This window comes from Rhinatrema bivittatum, chromosome 8 (genome assembly GCF_901001135.1).
Source record: "Rhinatrema bivittatum chromosome 8, aRhiBiv1.1, whole genome shotgun sequence".
NCBI lineage: Eukaryota > Metazoa > Chordata > Amphibia > Gymnophiona > Rhinatrematidae > Rhinatrema > Rhinatrema bivittatum.
The window spans coordinates 115,970,272-115,995,744 of NC_042622.1; the positions used below are offsets into that span (position 1 = coordinate 115,970,272).

Here is a 25,473-nt window from a genome sequence, read left to right on the forward strand (position 1 = left end):
GTGTGTGTGAGAGAAAAAGACTGGTGTGTGTGAATGTGAGAGAATGTGATTCAGGGAATGAGAAGCCTGTGCACGTGGAGAGTGAGCATGGAAATGAGAGAGACTGGTGTGTGTGTATGTATGTGTGTGTGTATGTATGTGTGTGTGTATGTATGTGTGTGTAACAGAGAGAAAGTGATTATGGGAATGAGAAGCCTGTGCATGTGAAGAGTGAGCATGGGAGTGAGAAACCTGGGTGTGTGTGAGACACATCATGGGAGGGAGAAGCCTGTATACCTGAAAGAGAACATGGGAGTGAGAGACTGGTGAGTGTGTGTGTGAGAGAGAGAGACAGAGAAAGTGATTATGAGAGTGAGAAGCCCATATATGTAAGTAGAACACGGGAGTGGGAAGCCTCTGTGTGTGTGTATGGCATGAGAGAAACTGTTCAGGAAGGTGACTGGTGTGTGTGTGCCAAAGACTGTTTGGGAGATGATTGGTGTGTGAGAGACAGAAACTGGTCATGGGGGCATGACTGGTATGGTGTGTGTGTGAGTCATGGGCACTAAGGAAGAGGACCATAAGTATAGAGCTTAGCTTCTACTGCTGCTTCTGGTGTGTGCCACGGCCTGCAGGGAAGGGGAGTAGGACAGCTGCTGGAGGGGGTAAGTAAAAGTGGCTTTTTAAGTTTATTTTTCTTGACTGCCATTTTAATTGTGTGATGTCTGCTTTTTTGAAATATTTTATTGGTGTTTGGAGAATGTTTAATAGTTTTTATGAGTTTTTAATTGTTGGATGTTATTCTGTTCATAGCTGTTTTGAAACATTTATTCTGCTTATTAGTATAGTTTTACAATTATTTCTGTGTGGGGATCTATAGCTGCTTGCTAGTTCTGTTTTCCTAATAAGAGGTGTATTGGTTTTTAGGACCTGATTTAATATTTGTAGTGTTGCCTTTTCATAGATAGGGTTGCTCCTGTTTGAGTGTATTCCATAATACAGGTGTAACTGTGTGCAGATTAGTTTATGTGCATTACTACAGATCCTGGGAGTATGTTAGGTCGGTTCTGTGTCTGTTACCGAGATGAAATATTTTGCTCGGTCTTATTTGTTGTGTTTTCTCAAGAGGACATGCATTGGTGGTAAACTGCTGTCTTTTCATAAGTAGGGCTATTGAGCCTGGAAGTAGAAGGAGTTTGAGTTACTGTTACTGAGATGTCACCAGAACCAGAATATCTTTTTTGTAGGGTGAGTTGTATGGGGAATGTCATAATTCTGCTTTACATCCTTTATTGTGGGTCAGGGGGGTTCCCGTGGATACAAACTGTACTTTTACATCTAGCCCCATGACGATCATGGGTCAGTGTGCCATGCATATGAGAACCTATGGTGAGTTGAGTCACATTCACATTATAAATGTCATAATTAAATGATAAGTGTGCACTAAAATCCAACCCCCTCCATAACCCCGCCCTCATATGACCAAAGCCCCGCCCCTGCCCCGCCCCGCCCTGCCGGGCCATGGAAAAATGGTCTTGCTTGAAGCTGGTCCCTGGTGCAAAAAAGGTTGGGGACCACTGCCTTATATGGCTAAAATGTAGGCAGAAAAAAGTGGGCGTGCATTGGATGTATTGAGGGTGGAGCGAGTTAGACATAAAACTTATACTCCTAACTATCGATATATTTGGCGTTAGGAGTAAAAGTGTACGTTTAAGTCTAGACACCCCATAGAGCAGGTCTAAGCTTATCTGGGTAGACTTATCTGGTGAAGCGCACACAAATATGCACATATTCACCAGCTTCGCCGTACCGCTGAATATACATCGTAACTTAATTGGATAAGTTATATCTGGCTAAGTTACTTTAAACAGCCAGCTTTGAAGACTTCTTTGTATTTTAACAGCTACTAAAGAAATAGAAATAACTTGTTTATATTGCTCTTCTCTGCCTTTTGTGATATATATCTTTGTGCATGAAACACCTCATATTATAAGAAATGTTACCATAGATCTAGATTTTTTATATTTTGCTTACTGTAGAGATGATTTTTTTTTTTTTAAGAACAACTATAGTAACTTTCTTTTTCTTGTATTAGTAATTTATATCTTAAATTTAAATTATTATTATTTTTTTTTAGAGAAATCTGACGGAGTATTTTGTAGCTGTGGATGTCAACAACATGTTACATCTGTATGCCAGCATGCTGTATGAACGACGTGTCTTGATCTGTTGCAGTAAACTTAGCACAGTAAGTAAACAATGTGCATGCACTTTATGTATGCATACATAAATCTTACATAGCCTTTTCTGTTTTTTCCCAAATCATATGAAAAGGAAAATTATTATTACAATTGTTAGAAGTTTTTTAAAAGGGAGATTTATTCCTCTTGGTTTGGTTAAAATCCAAAAAAATTTATGTCCCTAGTAGAGTTGACAGGGCATTAAAGAGCCTGCGACTCAAAGCTAAGGAAGCAGGACACAATGGGGGCGTGTGGCTAGGCAGGGGCCAGGGGAGGGCTGGGGGGTGGGGGGGTTTGGGGGTGGATAGAAAAGGGAGAGCCAGCGTGTGCGGCCCTCCCTTTTCGGCCAGGCGCAGAGCAGCTTCATCAGCAGGGCTTCCTCTTCCCTTGTGCAGCATTGAAAACATAGTAGCATTTTGTGGTTCAGGTGGCTGAGTAAGTTTAAGGTTCTGTTCTGGCCAGGCCCATGCTGGGGCTCTGCATTTCCAGGCCCATGCCAGGGCTCTGAATTTCCAGGTCCACGCTGGGGCTCTGCATTTCCAGGCCCATGCCGGGGCGGGGCGCTGGGGCTCTGGCAGCATTAGAAACAATTGTAGCGTTTTTGCAGTTCATGTGAAGGAGGAAGCTTAAGACTCAGGAGGGGAGGGGGGAGTTTTCACTGCCCCACATTGTGTCCTTTTCTGCCTCCATACACATATTATACAGATTTTCATTCTAAGCCAGAATGCCAAGATGAGCCTCAGCACATAACTTGGACCTTATATTTTAAGTTTAATTCTTACTAGACATCCTGGTTTGTTTGATTACAGAATTCAGAGAATTCTGATGACATCAATCAGTATTTGCCAGGTTGTTTTTTTAATAAAAGAATCAGGGTTTGGGAATTTTCTGACGTCAGCCTCTGGGCCTCATTTGTCTAAATAGAAAATAGAATTTGCGCTCTGTTGTTGATTTGCAGATAATATTGTTTCTCACTAAAATTTCAATATAAGATAAATCTTATTGCAACTTCTTGAGTTAAACCAGTTATGCATGTAAAATTAGCATATACACATGTAAGTAGCTTGTATTCACTTAAGGGCGGATTTTAAGAGCCCTGCTCGCGTAAATCCGCCCGGATTTACGTGAGCAGGGCCTTGCGCGCCGGTGCGCCTATTTTACATAGGCCTACCGGCGCGCGCAGAGCCCCGGGACTCACGTAAGTCCCGGGGTTTTTCGAGGGGGGCGTGGCCGATTGGCGCGGCATTTTCGGGGCGGGACGCAGCGTTTCGGGCCGGGGGCGTCGTTTCGGGCCGGGGCGGTCCGGGGGCATGGCTGCGCCCTCCGGAACCGCCCCCAGGTCCCGTCTCGGCGCGCTAGAGGCCCGCTGGTGCGCGGGGATTTACTTCTCCCTCCGGGAGGCGTAAATCCCCCGACAAAGGTAAGGGGGGGGGTCTAGATAGGGCCGGGGGGGGTGGGTTAGATAGAGGAAGGGAGGGGAAGGTGAGGGGAGGGCGAAAGCAAGTTCCCTCCAAGGTCGCTCTGAAATCGGAGCGGCCTTGGAGGGAACGGCAGCAGGCTGCACGGCTCGGCGCGCGCCGGCTACACGAAATCGGCAGCCTTGTGCGCGCCGATCCAGGATTTTAGTGGATACGCGCGGCTACGCGCGTATCTACTAAAATCCAGCGTACTTTTGTTGGCGCCTGATGCGCCAACAAAAGTACGCTAAGGCGCGCTTTTTGAAAATCTACCCCATATGTTATTTTAGATACATGAAACATACACATGTATTTTTGGTTTTACACGCATATTTACATGTGCAAATAAGGGACAGTCTAGTGGAATTCTGTGGCAGGGCCAAGAGTTATGCATGTAGGTTGCTATTTTAAAAGAGATTTATGCGAGTTTATTTGGCAACTTATTTGCACAATGTTACATCAGCTAATTAGCGCTCTTAATATCAGATTTGTATGTTTGCTAATGGTGGGTGGGAGGTCTGGGTGAACTGTGGGGAATTCAGGATGAAGAACTAGGAGGGTGGCGATTTTGTCAAACTGGTGATTTCAATTATGCACACATTTTAAAATATATTGATATCCGCATATAAATCAGGGTTTTATGCGAACAAGTTATTTTTTTGCGTTTATAAAATAGGTAGGAAAATTACGCATATGCGCACATGTCTAGGGGCAAACGTATATTTTATAATCTACGCAAGTTATAAAATACTGTAGTAGATCTCCACGCAGTCGTATATGCATATATATGGGGACCACTCAAAGTTTATTGAAAATTACCCTCATTATGAACAAATATTTTTAGCACTAGTTTAGAATAATCAAAATAAAGGAGATGAATGTTTTTAGTTGCAATCTAATTATATAAAATCCATATTTCTCAGCTTCTGAAGCAATAAATGTTAGATATTCCATGACTTGTGAAAGTTCATGTGAAGGTGGAAGCTTAAGACTCAGGAGGGGAGGGGGGAGTTTACACTGCCCCACATTGAAGCAAGAAATAAATAACAGAATTTGCTGAATAATATTTATGATGTCCACTCTGAATCAATAATGATATAATTGCGAGCTGTTTGCTTCAGAATTATAGGTCAGATATTTGATTTGAATTTAGCATTGATGTGAAAGCCAGTATAATTTTACTTAACTTTGCACAATGTTCACAGATATTCCTGTGTTGGTGAGAAACCCTGGATTGCATTGTGAATGACTTACATAAGAACAGAAGAAATTGCCAGTTACAAGTAATTAAATATAAATTGTGCAAGATCAGACAATTTTGGATTAGAAACATCCTCCTTGAGATTGTCAATAATTAAATGAAACTTGGAGAAACTTCTCCATATTACAATGATAAAAGAATGGAGTGGAGTCGTAGTCTAGTGATTATAGCAGTGGACTACGAACACCAGGTTTCAAGTTCCACTGTCACTTCTTGTGACCTTGGGCCAGTCAATTAACCCTCAATTACCTCAGGTACAAACTTAGGGCCTCATTTTCCAATATCGCAGTGGTAACGCATTGTTACCGCCTGCGGTAAAAAACGGGGGCGTTCCCATGCAAAACACTGTTTTATCGTGCATCGGGAAAACTTCACCGCTCGCGAAGTTTTCGCTAACTGCGAAACGGTTTCACATTTCGCGGAAAAAAGTCCAAAATATTATCGCGGTACGTGACACAAAGTGAAACCAAGTACCGCGTCCCGCGATAATGTGTCAGGTATAAGAGCCCACTTCCTGCCCCTCCTCCTTTGAGGGTTTGGAAGGAGTTGTGGAGAGAGGTAGGTGTTGGCGTTGGAGTTAGGTGCTATTTAATTCGATTACTGAGTGCGGTGTCTTGTTTACCTGTTGTCATCTGTTTCCCTTTACCTGTGTCCTTTGTAATATTTGTTGGAGTGAAAGAGTGTTAGTAACTTGTCTGTCCCTATCTGTGTGGAGGAGGAGGAGGAGTGTGGTGGTGGTGGTGGTGTGGAGGAGGAGGAGTGTGGTGGTGGTGGTGTGGAGGAGGAGGAGTGTGTTGGTGGTGAGGAGGAGGAGGAGTGTGGTGGAGGATGGAGCGTGGTAGGAGAGGACAGAAGAGGGGAGTTGAGAGTAGGGGGAGGGGGAGGCAGATGGAGAGAGGGAGGGAGGAGGAGGCGGGACCTAGTGGTAGGGGTATGAGGAGTAGGAGCAGGGACAGGGACAGGTGTAGTGGTGGAGATAGGCAGGAGGGAAGTGATAGGAGGGTGGGGGAGGGGGAAAGGGTGAGGCAGGAGAGAATGGTGGGAAGAGGTAGGGCTAGACAGGCAGGGCAGAGGGGAAGGGAGCCGGAAGTGCAGAGGCAGGTGGGGGGGGGGGGGGGGGGAGGAAGGGAGTGGGGAATCAGGTGGGTCCGAGAGACAGGGTAGGGAAGAAACCCCTCCGGAAGTGGCACCCCAACCAGGCAGCCAGGCCAGGGTCAGGCAGCGTGCCATCAGGTTCAGCCAGGAGGACAATGACCAGCTCATAGAGGGCATCCTCTGGCATTATGCCCATTTGTTTGGAAACCTGTCGGTGAAGACCACTAAGGCAGCCAAGGGGGAGATATGGGCCACTATAGCTCGGGACATCACACGGCACAGTGACATACCGAGGACTGCGGATCAGGTGGCCCACCGGTACCGGGATATTAAGGCGCATCTGAAGCAGAAAATCGCTGAGAGGAATCAGTACCTGAGGGACACAGGAGGAAGGTCACCATGCCCCATCAGGTTCAGCGAGATGGAGCAGCGACTCATGCAGCGGCTGGGACCAGACGTCTTCGAGGGCTTGGATTCCCGCCTTGATACCTCCCACCTCGAAGATGGTAAGTGGGCATGTACCCCCCTGCCCTGTGCAAAACAGAGTTTAGTCCTTGTTTCTGTTTCAGTTCCCCATGTGCTCTCCAGATAAGTCCGGCTTCCCCTCCCCCCCCCGCCCCCCCCCCCCAATCAGAACCTGGCAGTCTGAGCTGTGCAAGCAATGCTGAGAAGTGTTCACATTGTAATGTTCCACATGTACAGTGCATACCTGGGCCTGCAGGGCCCATCCCCCTGGGCCTTCCCCCATGCCGTTAGCATGGGTGAAGGGCCAGGGGGGATGGGGGGATGGGCCGTCAGCAGGGGGTACAGTTAAAACTAATCAGAGAAAGACATATGTTAAGCAACGCACAAGTAAACCCTGGGATTTTTTGGCAGAGGATGTGGTTAGTGCAGTCAGTATAGCTGTGTGTAAATAAGGATTGGAGGAGACGTCCATTACCTGCTACTAAGGTCACCCACAGAAGAGCAACTGCAATTAGCAATGGTAACATGGAATAGACTTAGTTTTTGGGTACATGCCAGGTTCCTGTGGCCTGAATTGGCCACTGTTGGAAGCAGGATGCTGGCCTTGAAGGACCCTTGGTCTGACCCAGTAGGGCTATTCCTTATGTGCTTACATATAATGTAAGTCATGTTGGTCAAAGCTTATGTGTCCATGTTTAATGTAACTCCAAATCAAGCCAACGCTGTGGTACTGATGATGTCTCTCTTCTTGTCCCCATTCTTCTACAGAGCACTCTGGTCCCAGGCAGCAGACATCAGCTGCCAGCTGGGAGGGCCCAAGCACCAGCAGAGAGCCACCGGGGACACGCCGCCCACCAATGCTGACCAGGCCCTTTCAAATGGATGCGACGACACAGTGGTCGGATTCGGAGGAGGAGGAAGAGGTGCGGCCCACCGGAGCAGCCACAGGCAGCCCTCTAACCCTGACCGAGACCCTGGAGGATTTTGGGTGGGGGCCCTCCCCCACCCATCTGCACCCTCTGACGTTTGAGGAAACACCGCCCAGTATGTCCACACCGGTAATGTCACCAAGCAGCCCTGCACCATTGGATGTGGCAGCAATGCCAATCCCACATCCCCCAGCACCACCCTCACAACCATACCGGGAACCCCTGCCAAGCAGACACGAGGAACAGCTATGAAAGGAATACCGTGCTCTCAGGAGAGCGGTCAGACAGCTCAGCCGTGACCTCCAGCTCCAGACTGCAGCCATCACAGAGGCAGGGAATACCATAGCTGCAGCAATTGGGACCCACAATACTATATTGCTGCAAATCCTCCAGCGGATGCAGGACCAGCAGGTGGCCTCCTCATCCACTACATCCACACCCCAGCCAAGTCCCTCAGGGTCCCGAGGCCGCAGGGGCCGTCCCCCGAAGAACCCCCCACCTCCCACCGGACCATCAAAACGTGGCAAGGGACCCTGAGGGGGCCAACAGTTCCCACAAACCGGGTGGCGCTGTTACTCCCACCCATTACTGGGATGGCCATCCCACAGAGGGGCAGTGCCGTCGAGATGGAAGAGGAAGCACCACTGCCTGCTCCCCACAGAGGGGCAGTGCCGTCGAGATGGAAGAGGAAGCACCACTGCCTGCTCCCCACAGAGGGGCAGTGCCGTCGAGATGGAAGAGGAAGCACCACTGCCTGCTCTCCACAGAGGGGCAGTGCCATCGAGATGGAAGAGGAAGCACCATACAAAGCTGCTGAGGCGCCACCTCCCACCCACCTGGTCACCTGGCTCACTGCCATCCACTGCGCCACTGTGCTGTGTGCCGCCTTCTGTTCTCAAGGGATGCGAAACTGGCAGTCTGCTGTAGGATGACCGGTCTGCTGAAGGGATGTTAATGCTGGTTGTGGGGTGCGTTCTGTGCAACATGTCTCCAAATGGCACTTGGCCTGTGTCGTCCTGGGCCTCCTCCTGCTGCTATGCCGCTGCTGTGTCGTTCTGGGCCTCCTCCTGATGCCATGTCGCTGCTGTGTGTTCCTGGGCCTCCTCCTGCTGCCATACCGCTGCTGTGTCGTCCTGGGCCGCCTCCTGCTGCCATGCCGCTGCTGTGTGTTCCTGGGCCTCTTCCTGCTGCCATGCCGCTGCTGTGTCATCCTGGGCCTCCTCCTGCTGCCAAGCCGCTGCTGTGTCATCCTGGGCCTTCACTGCTGTAGCCAGACCCTTCATGTTTTTGCCTGCTGCCTACATGCTGAACCGCTGGATACCTTGTCTGCTGGCTGGCCTTTCAATCTGCTGGCTGGCCTCTCAGGCTGTCCCCTTTCAGTGCACTCTTTCAACATGGACCGCTTGGGGCCTGGACTTTCACTCTGCCGGTTGGCCTCTCAGACTGTCCCCTTTCAGTGCACTCTTTCAACATGGACCGCCTGGGGCCTATGCCTGTCTTCACATTGCATACTGACCAGCGGTAATCTATGTATTGCAGTATCCAAGCTATTGGGGTGCCACTTCCTGTTTCTCCGTTCCTAGGTAATCATGCTTTGCCAGTACTGATAACACCCACTGCCTGCATATGTGTATATACTGCTGATGGTGGAGTGATGTAGTCCAGAATTGGTCCACTTTGGATCTATTAGCTATCTAGTACTTGCAGATAATGAATACCTAGGAACATGAAATGTACGCTGTAACTGCTGACCTAATGATTGCCCATACCCTGCAGAATGTTGCCAGGAATAAAAATCCTGTTTAACCTGCCACCTTTTATGTCCTCGTTATGTTCCTAAGGTGCCCTTGGTGTCTCCCCCCCCCACACACACACACACACACACTCCGTGCATGCTATATCCCACATTGCACCAATGTGGGATATACAGAACCTCAGGCAGGGGCCAGTTATCAAACTGGCCCCTGCCTGAGGTTCTGTATAGCAACATGTCCACCTGTCTTTCACATACCTTACAGTGTAAAACATAGGGGAGTACCTGACATGCCCCTGACAGTAGAAGAGGTATTGTTCCTCAGTACAGGGAATGCACAGTAAGGGAGCGTGCTGATATATGGCACCTCTCCTGATCTATGTGGAAAGGGGAAGGGGTGGGCAGCTGTCTTTTGCTACAGCAGTGCTGATGTCATGCACTGTTGGCGGTGAGGAGTCCAGACACGTATTTCCTACCTGGGTTCAGTATCGTAGACATCTCTGCATGACAAACACCACGTATGTGAGGCTAACTGATGCTAAGGTACTAACCGACTTTGCTTCCTAGATTGGTCTCTCACCTGTGCAGGTAAACGGAAAATGCCTTCCACCACTGCTGGGTGACTGACCGAGAGGTTGCCAACCTCTCGTGCCATGCCCGACATCCATGATAGTGGTGGCGCATGCACACTCTTACTTTCCAGGCACCATTGGCATACAATAATGTGTAGCCCTTTCCAGCTGTACATGCTAAGCATGTACCCTGTGAAACTCAGATAACAGTGTACCTCCCCACCATGGCAGCATGGCTGTGTGCCAGGGACGGCGTCCAATAGTTACTCTCTTAGCGTTAAGGTTGTGGGCCACTGAAACATGAGTGGCGTCCTGCCATGTGGTGAGCAGGCAGCGTGTTGCTACAGCAGGAAATGGCGCCCTGCCATGTGGAGCTCTGGTGGTGTTTTTCTGCATTTAGAGGCAGTGAGGACAGCCCAGCTGGAGAGGTAAGAGCAGTGCTTCAGAGCAGACTGTGCACAACTGAATGCAACAGTTGCCCCCTTCCTGAGGCTCTGTTGATGAAAGTCTTTCAAGAGATTGAGGTCCAAGATGGAGACTGACTCCAATGAATTTTATTTTGTGATGAGTTCTTCAGTGAGATCAGATACTCAACCTTTTTGCTCCTCTGGCAGGAATCCAGGACTTCTTGGACTACCTATATAACATCTTTGTCAGTAGCCACTTTCTGTGGTTTGGGTGTCACTCTGGAGGACCAAGAAAGTACTACGGACTTGAACAGTGAAGCATGAAGCACATTGTGGATCTTCAATGTAGGCGGTAGCTTTAGTTATTACTTGACAGGGCCCATTTGCCAAAGCACAGAGAGAGGCCCAAAAAAGTGCCGGGTGCATAGATGGGTGTCATAGGTGTAAGTGCTGGGTACTCAGCCAAACCTTCTGTCCTGTCTGGAACTGAGGAGCTGGCCTTCTTTTGGCATCTGCTACCTTCTTGGCTCGAGCAACAACTTTCTTGGTCAACTGATTAGTCTGTATCCATAGTTCATGCAATTCTCGGGCAGACAGTTGAGCAGCTGGTGCAAGAAATGTCCTAGGCAGTGGCAGTGGAGGCAAAGGATTTTTACTATAAACCAGCTGGAAGAGAGAGGAGCTGGTGGCTGTGTTAATGTGATTGTTATTTCTGAATTCGGCATAAGATAAGAGAGTGGCCCAGTTATCCTTGCACTCATTGATGTAAGAGGGTACAATAGGTGTAGTCTGCTTGTTTGATGCCTTGTGGATGGTAGGCTGTAGTGTAGTCAAGCATGATACCAAATTTTTTGCAAAGAGAAGGCCAGTACTTTGTTGTGAATTACACTCCTAAATCCGATAATTTATGCCATGTAGATAAAGACATGGAGGGTGAAGATGCATGCTAATTCCAGTGTGGAGGGAAGGCCCGGTAATGGGACAAAGTGTGCCATCTTGAAGAATCAATCAATCACCACCCAAATCAAGGTTGGTACCATTAGAGATAGAGATGTCCACGATAAAGTCCATGGACAAGTGGGTCCAGGGTTCCCTGGGGGCTGGCAATGGCTGTAACATCCCACAGGGTCAGCCATAGAGCACTTTTTGCTGTGACCAAGTGAGGCACAAGTCAACATAGGCCTTGACGTCTTGATTAATTTGGGGCCACGGGAATCATGGGCCCATTTGAACTCTTTCTCGTGCAATCTGGAAGGTGCGACCATCTTCCCTGGAGAGATGGCTACCATAGTGGCCAAGAGTATCTTAGGATCGTTGATGTGCTTTGGAGGTTCTGGAACATTCTCGGTCTGAAAGGAGGGAGAGAGGGCGTCTGCCCATTTGTTCTTATGTGCTGGGTGATATCATTCAAAATCGAAGTGAGCAAAAAACAAAGACTATCGGGCCTATCTCGCATTAAGCTGCTGAGCTTGATGTAGATGTTTGAGGTTCTTGTTCTCTGTGTATATTTTGACACAGAGTTGAGCATCTTTGAGAAGATAGTGCCACTCTTCGAGAGCTGGTTGGATGGCCAAGAGCTCTCATAGAAATATAGAAATGATGACAGAAAAGGACCAAATGGTCCATCCAGTCTGCCCAGCAGCTTATGGTAGTATCTGCTGCGCCATGCAGGTTACTCCCATGCTTATCAGGTTCCCAGACCGTAAAAGTCAGGGTACTCGTTGGTTGCTATTTGAATCCAATTCCTCATGACCTCTATGCTTACCATTTTCCCAGACTGTAAAATTCAAAGTCCTAGTTAGTTGCTGTTTGAATCCAAATCCCCGTTACGCCTTTCCATTAAAGCAGAGAACAATGTTGAAGTTGCATCAGAGAATCAGGCTTATTGGTTAAGAGTAGTAACTGCTGCATCAGCAAGTTACCACCACACATTCTTTTCTTCATTTCCATCCTCTAGCCTTTAGGAATCCACAATGTTTATCCCATTCCTTTTGAATTCTTTCACTGTTTTTGTCTTCACCACCTTCTCCAGAAGGGCATTACAGGCTTCCACAACCCTCTCCATAAAGAAATATTTTCTAATGTTGATTCTGAATCGTCCTCCCTGGAGTTTCATTTCATGACCCCTAATTCTACTGATTTCTTTCCAATGGAAAAGATTTGACAATTGTGCATCATTAAAATCTTTTAGGTATCTGAAGGTCTGTATCATGCTTCTCTGTACCGCCTCTCTTCCAGGGTATACATATTCAGATCCTTCAGTCTTTCTTCATAGGTCTTCTCATATAGACCCCACATCATTTTGGTTGCTCTTTTCTGGACCCGCTCCATCTCCTCTTTGTCCCTTTTGAGATATGGACTCCAGAATTGAGGCCTCACCAAGGGAGCTGTACAAGAGCATTATCACCTCCTTTTTCTAACTGGATCTTCAATGCTGTAGGTGCGTTCAACTGGAGAGAACTAAGAAAAGGAGGAGCATGGATGAAGTACCCCTTTTGGAGTGTGTTGGCTGAGGACAGCCTCTACCCAGAGGTAAAGGAATCTACCTTCAAGATGAAGGGTTGTGTGGGATCTGGGTTGACATAAGCAAGGCTTGTCAGCAAAGGCATTTTTTAACTATTGGAAAACCTCAATAGCCTCTGGATGCCATTCTTTGATCTTGGCACCCTTGTAGGTAAGGGCAGTAAGGAGAGCTGCCATAGAACAGTAGTTTGGAATAAACTAGCGGTAATAATTAACAATCCCCAAGAATCTTTGTAAGGCCTGGAGCCCCACTGGGGGAGACCAGTCCATGATAGCATATAACTTGATTGGATCCATTTGAAAGCCATCTCGTGAGATTTTGTTCCCAAGGAAGGGGAGTTCCTCTTGTTCAAAGAAACATTTTTCCAGTGGCATAGAGATTATTCTCTCTCAGGTGTTGCAGGACAATGCAAATATCTCTCTGGTGAGAACTCATGGTTTAAGAAAAGATGAATAAGTCATCCAAGTATACAACCACACAAGTATATAGCAGATCACTAAAGATCTCGTTGAACATTTTCGGGTTAACTGCTAGGGCATTGTAAAGCCCAAAGGGCATGACCAAATACTTGTAGGGTCCGTTGTGAGTGTTAAACACATTTTTTCATTCAACACTCGCCTTGATGTGGCTGAGATTGTTCGCATCCCTGAGATCTAATTTTTTTAATATCTTGGCGCTCTGTAAGCTAAGGAAGAGCTCCACTATAAGAAGTGGTGCATAATTGCCACAGTAGTCTATACACTGCCTGAGCGATCCATCTTTCTTCATGATGAAGAGGAACCCAATCCCTTCTGGGGAAGAGGAAGGGAGGATAAATCCACTTTCTATATTCTCCTGAATATAGGCCAACATGGCCTGTGTTTCTGGAGAGATGGGGGTAAACCCAGTCCCACAGAGGCATGGCTCCTGTGATAATCTCAATGCCACAATTGTATGTGTGATAAGGAGGCAAGAATTCCGCATAACGTTTTGAGAAGACATCCTTGTAATCCGTATAATAAGGAGGAAGCCCTGGAGGTAAGGAAGCCACAATCACTGAACAAGGAAGTTCTATCGGCACCAAGCAGTAATCTGTACACTCATGTCCCCAGTAGGCAAGTTTTAAGGCAGATCAGTCAAAGTGCAGTTGATGTTGGAACCATGGCAGACCTATTATGATTGGATGGATGGCTCTGGAGATCATGAGAAAACTGATCTTCTCTGTGTATATAGGGCTATAGGAACCTTGGTCTGGGTAATGTGACCTGGAAATGAGTCTCGGGAGATATCATCTAGATGATGGGAATTTGAAGTTGATTGACTGGTTCTTGCAAAATGAAATTTCCCCTGTAGTCAGAATTTATAGAGGCCTGGGTGGAGAAACACATGTAGTCCAGTTTCAGTGTGATCTGCAGGAGATGTTGGGTAGCTCCAACAGTAAGGCCTAGGGTCATCTCCCTGAAAGACCCTAGGCATTTGTTTTCCAACCTCTGTGGACATTGGGCCAAGAGATGGCCTCAGGCTGCGCAGTAGAGACAGAGACACTGTGGCAGTGTTCCAACTTCATCGGCTCTTCTGGATGAGGAGAGGTTAAAGGTGTGGCAGCAGGGGGCGAGAGTGGATGTTGAAATCAGGGAGACATTCCTTCATGCCATATGGGCCTCTTGAGCTCTTTGTTGCAAACAATGATCTATTTTGCTGGTTAGGGTAATGAGAGCCTCCAGCGAAGTGAGAAGATCCCAAGAGGTGAGCTCATCCTTTATTTTCCTAGAGAGGCTTTCTAAGAAAATGGCAACTAAGCTGTCCTCTCGCCAGTTTAGTTCAGAAGCCAGTCCAAAATTCCACTGCATATTTTGCTAAGGTTCAGGAGCGTTGACAGAGCTGGAGCAGATTATAGGCTATTGCCGCTACACGACATGGCTCCTCGAAGATGGTGCAAAACTGCTCCATAAATTGTTTTAGGTCGAGCAAGATAGGGTCCTTTCACTCCCAGAGGGGAGAAACCTAGCCCAGTGCTGTTGCATCAAGCAAGGAGAAGAATGTATGTGGTCTTTGCTTGGTCATTGGGGAATAGTGCAACTTATAACTGGAAGTGCATTCTGCACTGGTTAAGAAATCTCCAGCATACCGGGGTAGACCTGGCAGCTGAGGAATTGGTTGCTGAAGGAGGTAGCGGTGTTGATGCGAGTAAAGGTACTGCCACAGCAGTGGTCAGGGCATCCAAGGTCCACCGCTGCAGCCAGGAACTCCAACACACCTTCTTGGGTTTATAGCCTGCTGGCTATGCCAGGGATGGCTTGCAGTGAAATTATGTCGATGGAGTCCATGGGCTCAGCAAATTGGTTTTTTTCTGTGGAACCTTGGGCCAAGGCAACATTGGGTCTACCTGCAGGGAGGAGCTCTGCAGTTTCTCACCATTGGCAGGCTGACCTAGGCAAGGCAGAGACTAGTCAGGACCTTCACCTATACCAACCCACATTCCTTTCAGGTTGAGCCTTTGAGTACTGGTGCTGGCAGGACTTAGGGTGGGGTCTCTGCAGATGAGAGAAGTGAAGGTCCGAAGCCAGCTAGAGGCAGGTGGTGGTTGGATATATCTGAAGTCCAGGCAGGGGTTAGAGGCAGGTGGCGGTCAGACATATCTGAACTCCAGGCAGGGGTCAGACCAGGTATCCGTCCGAAGGAGAGGAGGGAGATGGATAGGGCTGAGATAGGCAGGCAGGGCTGGAACAAGTGGGTAGCGAAAGATGGAACAGACTGGAACGAAGACTGAAGACAAGCTGCATGAAGACTGAGGACAAGCTGAATGAAGACTGGAATGCTGGGATGCAACACGCACTACTATGGAGTAACTGAATCTGTTGCTGCGACCGTGAACGAGAGGCAGTGAGGGCCCTTTATAGGGCTGAGTGTGTGAGATCAACAGGAGGCTCTAGGGGGATTTTCTCATCACGGGCCCTTTAAATCCAGTGGTGTGAGTCCCGCGCGTGCCTAAGGAGGAGCGTGGCTGATGAGGTTGGTGACATCCTGCCGGATCGTAAGCCTGGCAGCATGTTGCTGCATCGGGAAGTGGCACTCTGCTGCGTGGAGCTCTGGCAGCATTTTGCCTCATATAAAGGCGATGGGGATGGCCCAGCTGGCAAGGTAAGAGTGGAGCTTTACAAGAGCAGCTTACAGACTTCCAAACACAACACCACAATTGAAAATAGTGCTGTTTCAACCTCTTTTTGTGTCAGAAAAAGTATTTACATCCCCTAGGGAGGAGGTAGTTTCAGCCATTGCTCAGAGGGTATTGTGGTCTATAAGTCCCTGCTAAGTAGCATCACTGACATGGCTGGGTTAGGGAAGATTATAGAAATATTGGTAATACTCAAGTAATTGTGAGTTAAGATGTCAGGTGCTGTTGTCTAGTAGAAGCTGGCTTCAAATTAGCTAGAAGCCCAGTGGAGAAGGAAGAAACTATTTATATTCCTTAGGCTGTTTAAACATGATATACCTGATGTAGCAATAACTGATACACCCCTATGTAGTGTTACCCATATGCACGGTCTATTATGCATTATTAAGTATATTATCATCTACCCGGGTTTTTCTAAAACAGTAAAACTTTAAATAACTCTGTATTTTAAATGGCCATAGAGTTCCTTGTTTATGTCTTTGACATTTAATCTCCTCCTTTGTGTAAATTTATCTTTCTAAAATAAAATTAATTGTACTATACTGTTCCAATTCTAATATAAAGCAAATAGAATAACTTTAACTCTGTTAGTTGTAAAGCTTTCAATCAATCTTATAGAAGTATGCTATCAAGAAATGAATTCTGTTTGGTTAAGAGTGTACTTTTTGTCTTGGGTTTGCAGTTATCATAGCCTGAGTTATAATGGGATGGTCCCATTTGCTCTTATATTAGTTGAAAAATATGACGAGGTCAGAAATGATTTTTAAGTTGGACTCATTATGCAACTCCTAAAATGGTTCATTTCCAGTGTTTTGAGGTTAATATTTTATACTTCTCTACTAATAGTGTACATGAAGGTGATATAGATAATTTCTGCATGCTTGTAATTGATAAAAACAAGGCTTTTTCTGATATTCACTTGCTGAATCCAGATATGTACCATAATATCTTTCCGAACTACATTTTCTTCAATTTTGTTTGATAAAAAGTAGGCTTAATGCTACTTAGGCTCCATCAAGCATCTGACAGATAAAAGCTGTTGAGGACTCAATAATGCTATTTTCTTTAAAATGACTGTACATCAATACCAAAACCCCTCTCAGCTTTATTTTGCTCAAGGTTCAGTGTTATGCATTTCAAGATTTACTTGTCAATAATATCGTGATTTTCTAACAACAGAACATAATAAATTTCCATTCTATGTGAGTTATTAATGTGCATTGACAGTTTTTCTTTCTTGACTGATAAAACAGATGATGATTAAGGAAAAGTTGTTTTCTGATGTGAAGGACTAACTACAGTACTTGAAAGTGATTCATAGAGTAAAAGCTCCATCTTCATTCCTTATTATTACTGAATATGTTGGTGGGTTTTGCTTTATATGGGCTTAAATCAGAACTATATTACTTCAATGTGTCTACAAATAAATGTAAATTAAAACACATAGGCCTGATTCAAAGCTTGGACTTGCATTAAGGGGACTTGTGACCAGTCAGCTATGCCTTTTCTGGCATGTAAATTCTGCTAATTGGAGAATATATTGTAAAATCCATTGTCTAGAGTGGTCCAATCCAAACAATTTTACAGAAAACAAAGATTCTTTTTAGGCTAGTTTTTTGTGATCTGGAAAAATACAGATTTTCTATTTGTTTTATATTCTAGTTCAGCATTGTGTATTTGTAAAGATGGACCATCAGGATATGATTTTGGTTTTTCAAAAGAATTTTATTAAATCTCAGATTGACAACCATAATAAATAGCAACACTCAATACGTTTTTCCGTCTATCACAACCATCCCTACCCTAATTCTCCCAACAGATAACAATTGTATTAAACGTCTTTAGCAATAATCCTCATATCTCATGGAGTTATACCCAGATGAACCTAACTAAATCCATTTTCACCTCTACCCATATTAAGAGCTGATTTCATATTTCATCCACATTCAAATAATATTCCCTTACTGGTTAAGTGTGTTGCGGTCCCTACCGCTTCCCTCCGCTCAGGGCCCAAGCCCGCCTACTTCCGCTTCAGGGATCACCGCTTTCCGCCCGCTCCGGACCCCAGGGGCTTCTCTCACTCCACGTGGCGGCTGCCATTATGTGCGTGCTTCCCTTCAGTCTCGCACGCGTGCGAGGACGTCCGTCTTGAGCGCTCAGCTCCCGGAAGCCTGGCCCGCCCGTGCTGCTGACGTCACGCCTAAGTCCCGATATAACCGGCGCTCAAACTCTCTCTCATCGCCTTGCAACGAGGTTCACAACTCCATAGTTGTTCTTAGTTGCGTTCCTGGTGGTCTCCACGTTGCCTGCTTCAGACTTCGGTTTGCTTCCGACTCCGCTTCAGCCTGCTGCCTGCCTCTGACTCCGGTTTGCTTCTGACTTCCGCTTCAGCCTGCTGCCTGCCTCGGACTCCGGTATGCTTCCGACTCCGCTTCAGCATACAGCCTGCTTCAGCATCCGGTTTGCTACCGACTCCGCTTCAGCCTACAGCCTGCTTCAGCATCCGGTTTATCACCGACTCCGCTTCAGCCTACAGCCTGCTTCAGCCTCCGGTTTGCTACAAACTCCGCTGCCGCCCGCTGCCCTGCCTTCAGCCGGCCCTCGGCCCTGTACAGCCGGTTCCCTGCCTCCCGGGTACCTTGGACTTCCTATCCTTCTTTCTTGCTCTGGTCCCGGTCTCAGCCTGTCTCAGCCCCTGGACTTTCTGTCTCAATTCCAAGTCCCGGGGACTCGGTGCCCTACGTGCTCCTCCCGGGGGGTCCCTGGTTCCCGGGTGAACACCTCCTGCTTGTGGCTCCACCCCCCGACCTACCCTGTCTCCCTAGGTAGGTCGGCCCAAGGGTCCACTATCTCTCCAGCAGTATCCAACTGCAACAAAGTGTTCTAGTATATGTGTCCCAAAGTAATTGACCAAAATCGTCATCAGAGGGGTAGAATATTGTGCTGTAATCCACTTTGGTGCTACTAATATGATTTATTAATGGTGTGTTCTTAACATAGAAATGACAGCAGAAGACCAAATGGTCCATCCAGTATGCCCAGCAAGCTTTCACACTTTTTTTTTTTCATACTTTTGTTACTCTTGTCCCTTTAAATAACTTTTTTGGTTCTATTTCCCTTCCACCCCCACCATTGTAGATAGCAGTGCTGGAGCTGCATCTGAGTGAAGTATCCAGTTAATTGGTTTCGGGTAGTAACCGCTGTAATAAGCCAGCTTCTCCCAAGCTTGTTTATCCAGCCTGTGAATTCAGTCTTTGTTGGTTGTTTGAATATAAATCCTTTCATTCCCCCTGCCGTTGAAGCAGTGGGCTGCGCTGGATATGTATTCTTAGTGAAGTATCAGGCTTGATTTGGGGTAGTAACCGCCGTAACAAGCAAGCTACACCCATACTTATTGTTTTACCCAGACTATGTAATTCAGTCCTTGTTGGTATATGTCTGAATATAAAACATCTTTTCTTCATTCCCCCTGCCGTTGAAGCAGAGAGCTATGCTGGATATGCATTGAAAGTGAAGTATCAGGCATTTTTGGTTTAGGGTAGTAACTGCCGTAACAAGCAAGCTACTCTCCTGCTTTTATGTGGATGCAAATCCTTTTTTCCACGTTTCCTCTTGCCGTTGAAGCATAGAGCAATGTTGGAGTCACATTAACTATGTGTATGTTTATTGAATAAGGATATTCATCTCTAGGTAGTAGCCGTCATTCATGCAAGCCACCCCCATGCCTCTTCTCTTCATTCACATCCTTTAGACTTTATTGATCCACAGTATTTATCCCACGCCCCTTTGAAATCCTTCACCACTTCCTCCGGAAGGGCGTTCCAGGCATCCACCACCCTCTCCGTGAAGAAATACTTCCTGACATTGGTTCTGAGTCTTCCTCCCTGGAGTTTTAAATCGTGACCCCTGGTTCTGCTGATTTTTTTGCAACGGAAAAGGTTTGTCGTTGTCTTTGGATCATTAAGACCTTTCAAGTATCTGAAGTCTGAAGTCTGTATCATATCACCCCTGCGCCTCCTTTCCTCCAGGGTGTACATATTTAGATTCTTCAATCTCTCCTCATAAGTCATTTGATGAAGACCCTCCACCTTTCTGGTCGCCCTTCTCTGGACTGCCTCCATCCTGTCTCTGTCCCTTCGGAAATACGGTCTCCAGAACTGAACACAGTACTCCAGGTGAGGCCTCACCAAGGACCTGTACAAGGGGATTATCACTTCCCTTTTCTTACTCGATATTCCTCTCTCTATGCAGCCCAGCATTCTTCTGGCTTTAGCTATCGCCTTGTCACATTGTTTCGCCGATTTCAAATTGTTAGACACCATCACTCCATGGTCTTTCTCCTGCCCGTGCAGATCAGCCCTTCTCCCCCCATCAAATAAAGTTCAATCGGATTTCCACACCCCATATGCATGACTCTGCACTTCTTGGCATTGAATCTCAGCTGCCATATCTTCGACCACTCTTCCAGTTTCCTTAAATCCCGTCTCATTCTCTCCACTCCTTCCGGCATGTCCACTGTGTTGCAGGTCTTAGTGTCATCCGCAAAAAAGACAAACCTTACCTTCTATCCCGTCCGCAATGTCACTCACAAAGATATTGAACAGGATTGGTTCCAACACCGACCCTTGCGGCACTCCGCTCAACACCGCTCTCTCTTCAGAATAAGTTCCATTTACTATCACACATTGTCTTCTGTCCGTCAACCAGTTTGCAATCCAGGCCACCACCTTGGCACTCTCTTCTAAGCTTCTTATTTTATTCACCATTCTCCTGTGCTTTGCTGAATCCAAGTAGATGACATTGAGTGCTCTTCCTTGATCCAATTCCTTGGTTACCCAGTCAAAAATGTCTATCAGATTTGTCTGACAGGATATTTCCATGGTGAATCCATGCTGCCTCTGGTCCAGCAATTCTTATGACTGTAGATAGTTCACTATTCCTTCTTTTAACAGCGACTTCATTACTTTTCCCACCACCGAGGTGAGGCTAACTGGTCTATTGTTACCAGCCTCTTTTCTGTTTCCACTCTTGTGAAGCGGGATCACCACCACTCTTCTTTAATCACTCAGCACCACTCTCGTGTCTAGGGATCTATTGAACAGGTCACACAGTGGACCCGGCAGCACATCTCTGAGCTCCCTCAGTATCCTGGGATGAACCTCATCAGGCCCCATGGCTTTGTCCATTTTCAGTTTCCCCAGCTCTTCCCATACATTCTCTACTGTAAATGGAGTTACATTTACTCTATTCTCCTCTATTTTCTTGTTAACTAGCGATGGTCCTTCTCCAGGGTCGTCTTTAGTGAACACAGAACTGAAGTATTCATTTAATATTTCTGCCATTTCTTCGTCTCTCTCCACACATTAATCCTTTTCACCTTTCAATTTCACTATACCACTTTGAACTTTTCTCCTTTCACTGATGTATCTGAAAAATGTTTTGTCACCTCTCTTTACCTCTTTGGCAATCCTTTCTTCCGCTTGAATTTTGCCGTCTTGATTACTTTCTTTGTCTCCCTCAGTTCTACCAGATATTCTTCTTTGTGCTCCTCCCTTTGGGATCCTTTATATTTTTTGAACACTGTTCCTTTAGGCTTTATTTTGTCAGCCATCTCCTTGGAGAACCAGATAGGTTTCATTTTTCTTTTTCTTTTCTTTACTTTTCTAACATAAAGATTAGTTGCCTTGGTAATTGCTCCATTTAGTTTGGTCCACTACTGTTCCACATCTCTCTCTTTCTCCCAGCCTACTAGTTCTTCCTCCAGGTACTTCCCCATTTCATCAAAGTCTGTGTTTTTGAACTGCAAAACTTGGGTCCGTGTACTTCTTTTCTGTATCCTTTTTGTGATATTAAACCATACCGTTTGATGATCACTGGTGCTGAGGTGGGCACCCACCTGGACATCAGAGACTAAAGAAGTTCATCAACAACACTACAAAGGACTGCTTCTTCAAACTTCAGGTTCTAAAAAGACTCAAACCACTTCTACACTTTCAGGACTTCAGATCAGTACTCCAGGCCATTATATTTTCGAAATTAGACTACTGTAATTCTATTCTACTAGGTCTTCCCGCCTCTTCCACCAGACCTCTTCAGATGCTTCAAAACTCAGCCGCTAGAATCTTAACAAATTCCAACAGAAGAGACCACATCACACCCATCCTCAAAAATTTGCACTGGCTCCCTGTAAATTTCAGAATCTTACACAAGTGTCTCACTACCATTCACAAAACCGTTTATAACCGGACCCCTATCGATATCCAATACCCACTCATACTCCACACCTCTTCAAGACCCATTAGAGAAGCTTACAGGGGATTGCTAAATCCCCCCCAAGCCAAATCCACAATCCATTCAGCCACCAAAGAACGAGCCTTCTCAACAGCGCCAACAGCGCCAACCATCTGGAATGCTATGCCCCCTGACCTCAGACAAGAACCTTGTCTACAGACATTCAGAAAGAAACTCAAGACTTGACTCTTTCAACAAGCCTTCCCTTAATCCAGAACCTCTTCAACCACAGTTACACCCCAAGGCCCCCTAGTCAAGGCACTCCACTACCTTTATTATAATTGATCTATTGTTTAGTTCCGAGTTACCTCTGCCACTGGCTCCTCCTCCTCCCAGTTTGAGTACCCCTGTTTTATTGTAACTTTTGCTATCCCTGTTTTTATTTTTTTGTTAACGTTATTTCCCCTTTGTTCTTTGTAAACTGATGCGATATGATCTGTATCATGAATGTCGGTTTAAAAAAGCTCTAAATAAAATAAATTATCTCCATTAGTGAGCACTAAACAGAGGATAGCTCCCTCTCTTGTGGGTTCCATTACCATTTGTTTGAACAAAGCTCCTTGCAGAGCATCCACTGTTTCTCTACTATTGTTAGATTCTGCAGATGGGATTCTCCAGTCTACATCCGGCAAATTAAAGTCTCCAACAATCATCACTTCTCCCTTCTTTCCCATCTTTTTGATGTCTTCAACCAGATCTCTGTCAAGCTCTTCCTTTTGGTTTCGAGGCCTGTAAACAAATCACTCCAATAAAAATGGATGTCCCATCTTTTTTTAGGTTGACCCATAGTGCTTCTTCATTGCCCCATCTTCCTTGCAGCTCTGATGCTTGGATATTGTTTCTTATATAAAAAGCCACTCCTCCCCCTTTCCTATCCTCTCTGTCCTTCCTTAAAAAGTTATACCCCGGTATTGCCGTATCCCAATCATGAGATTCCATGAACCACATCTCCGTGACAGCAACAATGTCACGTCTCCACCATTAGGGCTTGCAGATCTGGGATTTTATTGCCCAAACTACGAGCATTTGTGTTCATAGCTTTCCAGTTTTCCTCGTTCAGGTTACTGCTGCTCCTGGACTCCTTTTGTGTTTACTTGAGTTTTGTTATCCACTTCTCCTTTTCCCTTTGCATTTGTGCAAGGGAGCAGATTAGTGCCTTTGATGACAGATTCATCCAGCACAATGAGCTTTTTCCTTTGGTTTCTGATCTGGAATTCCTGTATGCATTGGGTTTCTTCATTTTCAGATAACCCTTCAATCTTTTTCTCAAGAACTTCTTCAGTATTTAACACAGAGAAGGCTTTTTGTACTTGTTGCACTTGATTACAGTGTGTGTCTCAGCATCAGAGGTTCAATTCTACCAGAGCCTTCTGTAATTTTGTTGTTTATTGAGTTCCTTAATGCCCTGGGTGAATGGGGGCGGGGGGGGGGGGGGGGGGAGACTTGTGGGTTGCTCAGCTGTCAAGAACGGGTGCCACTGTAAATCTCTTTATCCTTGACTTTTGTTTTTTCTGTGGTAATGGGGAACTCCTGAATATTGTAAAGAGGATGAGCCTCTCTTGATTGAAGCTAATTGAGCTTTAACTTCAGCCAACTCCTTTTTCAAGGAAGAGAGATCTGAACAAATGGGGCAAGCCCTAAGTTTCCAGATGATTTCCCTCAGAATAAACACTCCACGATAGTTACATTGAATAGTCCTCATTTTGGTAATTTGATGGTTAAAACCTAAGGAAATACCAATTTACAAATTTATCTTGTTACCAATTATGAATTTAGGCAGACTAAAGCAGAAAAACAATCCAGGGGTGGGTGGGTAGAGGGGTAGGGTGGGAGGGAGTCAAACAGTTAACCCTTGGTAATGGATGTTCTCAGGACTCTGTATCTGCAATTGAGTTTAATAACACCCTCCCCCCGATTGGCTTACTAAGTTTAACTAAGTTAAACCTTTACTTAGCTGGAGACAAGAATTTTTAGTGCTCCCTGGCTCCGCACTGTCCACAATGGATCTCCTGCTTCTCAAAGTTTACCTCCCCCAAGCTCTGAGACAGCCACACCCAATCCATGTAGAACCGGTCACTTCTAGAAGTTTATTTGTCCGTTTTTGTAAATTTTTCTACTCAGCTCTTTATGCCCCAATATTAATATTTAAACAGAGATTATTAGTGCCAGCTAACTCCAAATGAGAGAGAGATTTTATCAGATTAAAAGCTGGAGTGTTTGTTTTTGTTTGTTTTTAAATCTTAACTCTATAGCAGAGCAACCAAACAGCAAATTTTTTTTTAAATCTTAACTCTATAGCAGAGCAACCAAACAGCAATTTAATATACTAGAATAATATCTGACTATAATGAAATGAATCACAGACAGGAATTATACACAGAAGCCTTCTACAGTACTTATAAGTAATAAGCAGGTATACTTAGCCCCAGTGAGAAACTCAGCACCACACTGTGCACTTGCCACAATGGATCTCCTGCTTCTCAAAGTTTACCTCCCCCAAGCTCTGAGACAGCCACACCCAATCCAGGTAGAACCGGTCACTTCTAGAAGTTTGTCCTTTTTTGTAAATTTTTCTACTCAGCTCTTTATGCCCCAATATTAATATTTAAACAGAGATTATTAGTGCCAGCTAACTCCAAATGAGAGAGAGAGTTTATCAGATTAAAAGAAGATTAAAATCTTGTTAGATTTAAAAGATACCTACCCGTAGTTGCAGATCGCCTCAGTCGTCAATTCCAGCCTCATGAATGGTCCCTGGATCCCTTAGTAGTGCCCAGGATTTTTCAACATTGGGGACAACCAACAATAGACCTCTTTGCATCACTCCTGAATCACAAAGTGGACAAGTTCTGCTCTCTGCACAAACAGAAACACCAACCAGCCAAGGATGCCTTTGCTCGCCCTTGGAACTCAGGTCTTCTATATGCGTATTCTCCGATACTGCTAATAACCAAAACTCTAGTGAAGCTACAACAGGACAAGGAGTCCATGATACTAATAGCCCCACATTGGCCTTGACAAATGTGGTTTCCCATACTTCTCGACCTCTCGATCGCAGAGCCAATTCGCCTGGGTGTGGCTCCCACTCTCATAACTCAAAATCAGGGCAGGTTGCGCCATCCCAACCTTCAAGTCCTATCTCTGACACCATGGATGTTGAAAGCTTGATCTTACAACCACTTAATCTTTCAACTAATGTCTCTGAAGTGCTTATAGCTTCACGTAAACCTTCCACGCGAAAAAACTATTCTTCGAAATGGAAAAGATTTACTTTGTGGTGCACACAAAAGGACATTGACCCTTTCTCCTGCCCCACACCTTCTTTGCTGGACTACTTATGTCATCT

At 45.8% G+C, this 25,473-nt stretch overlaps 1 protein-coding gene across 3 annotated transcripts in view; it reads left to right on the forward strand.

Annotated features, from left to right (window-relative positions):
- The window catches only part of DENND1A (DENN domain containing 1A), a 1,620,172-nt gene that overhangs the window by 723,570 nt on the left and 871,129 nt on the right, over window positions 1-25,473 (forward strand). For all 3 annotated transcript variants that reach the window (XM_029611167.1, XM_029611164.1, XM_029611165.1), the window contains exon 9: window positions 2,117-2,227. In XM_029611167.1, the coding sequence (XP_029467027.1) occupies window positions 2,117-2,227 (111 nt within the window). The remainder of the gene's footprint in view (window positions 1-2,116; window positions 2,228-25,473) is intronic.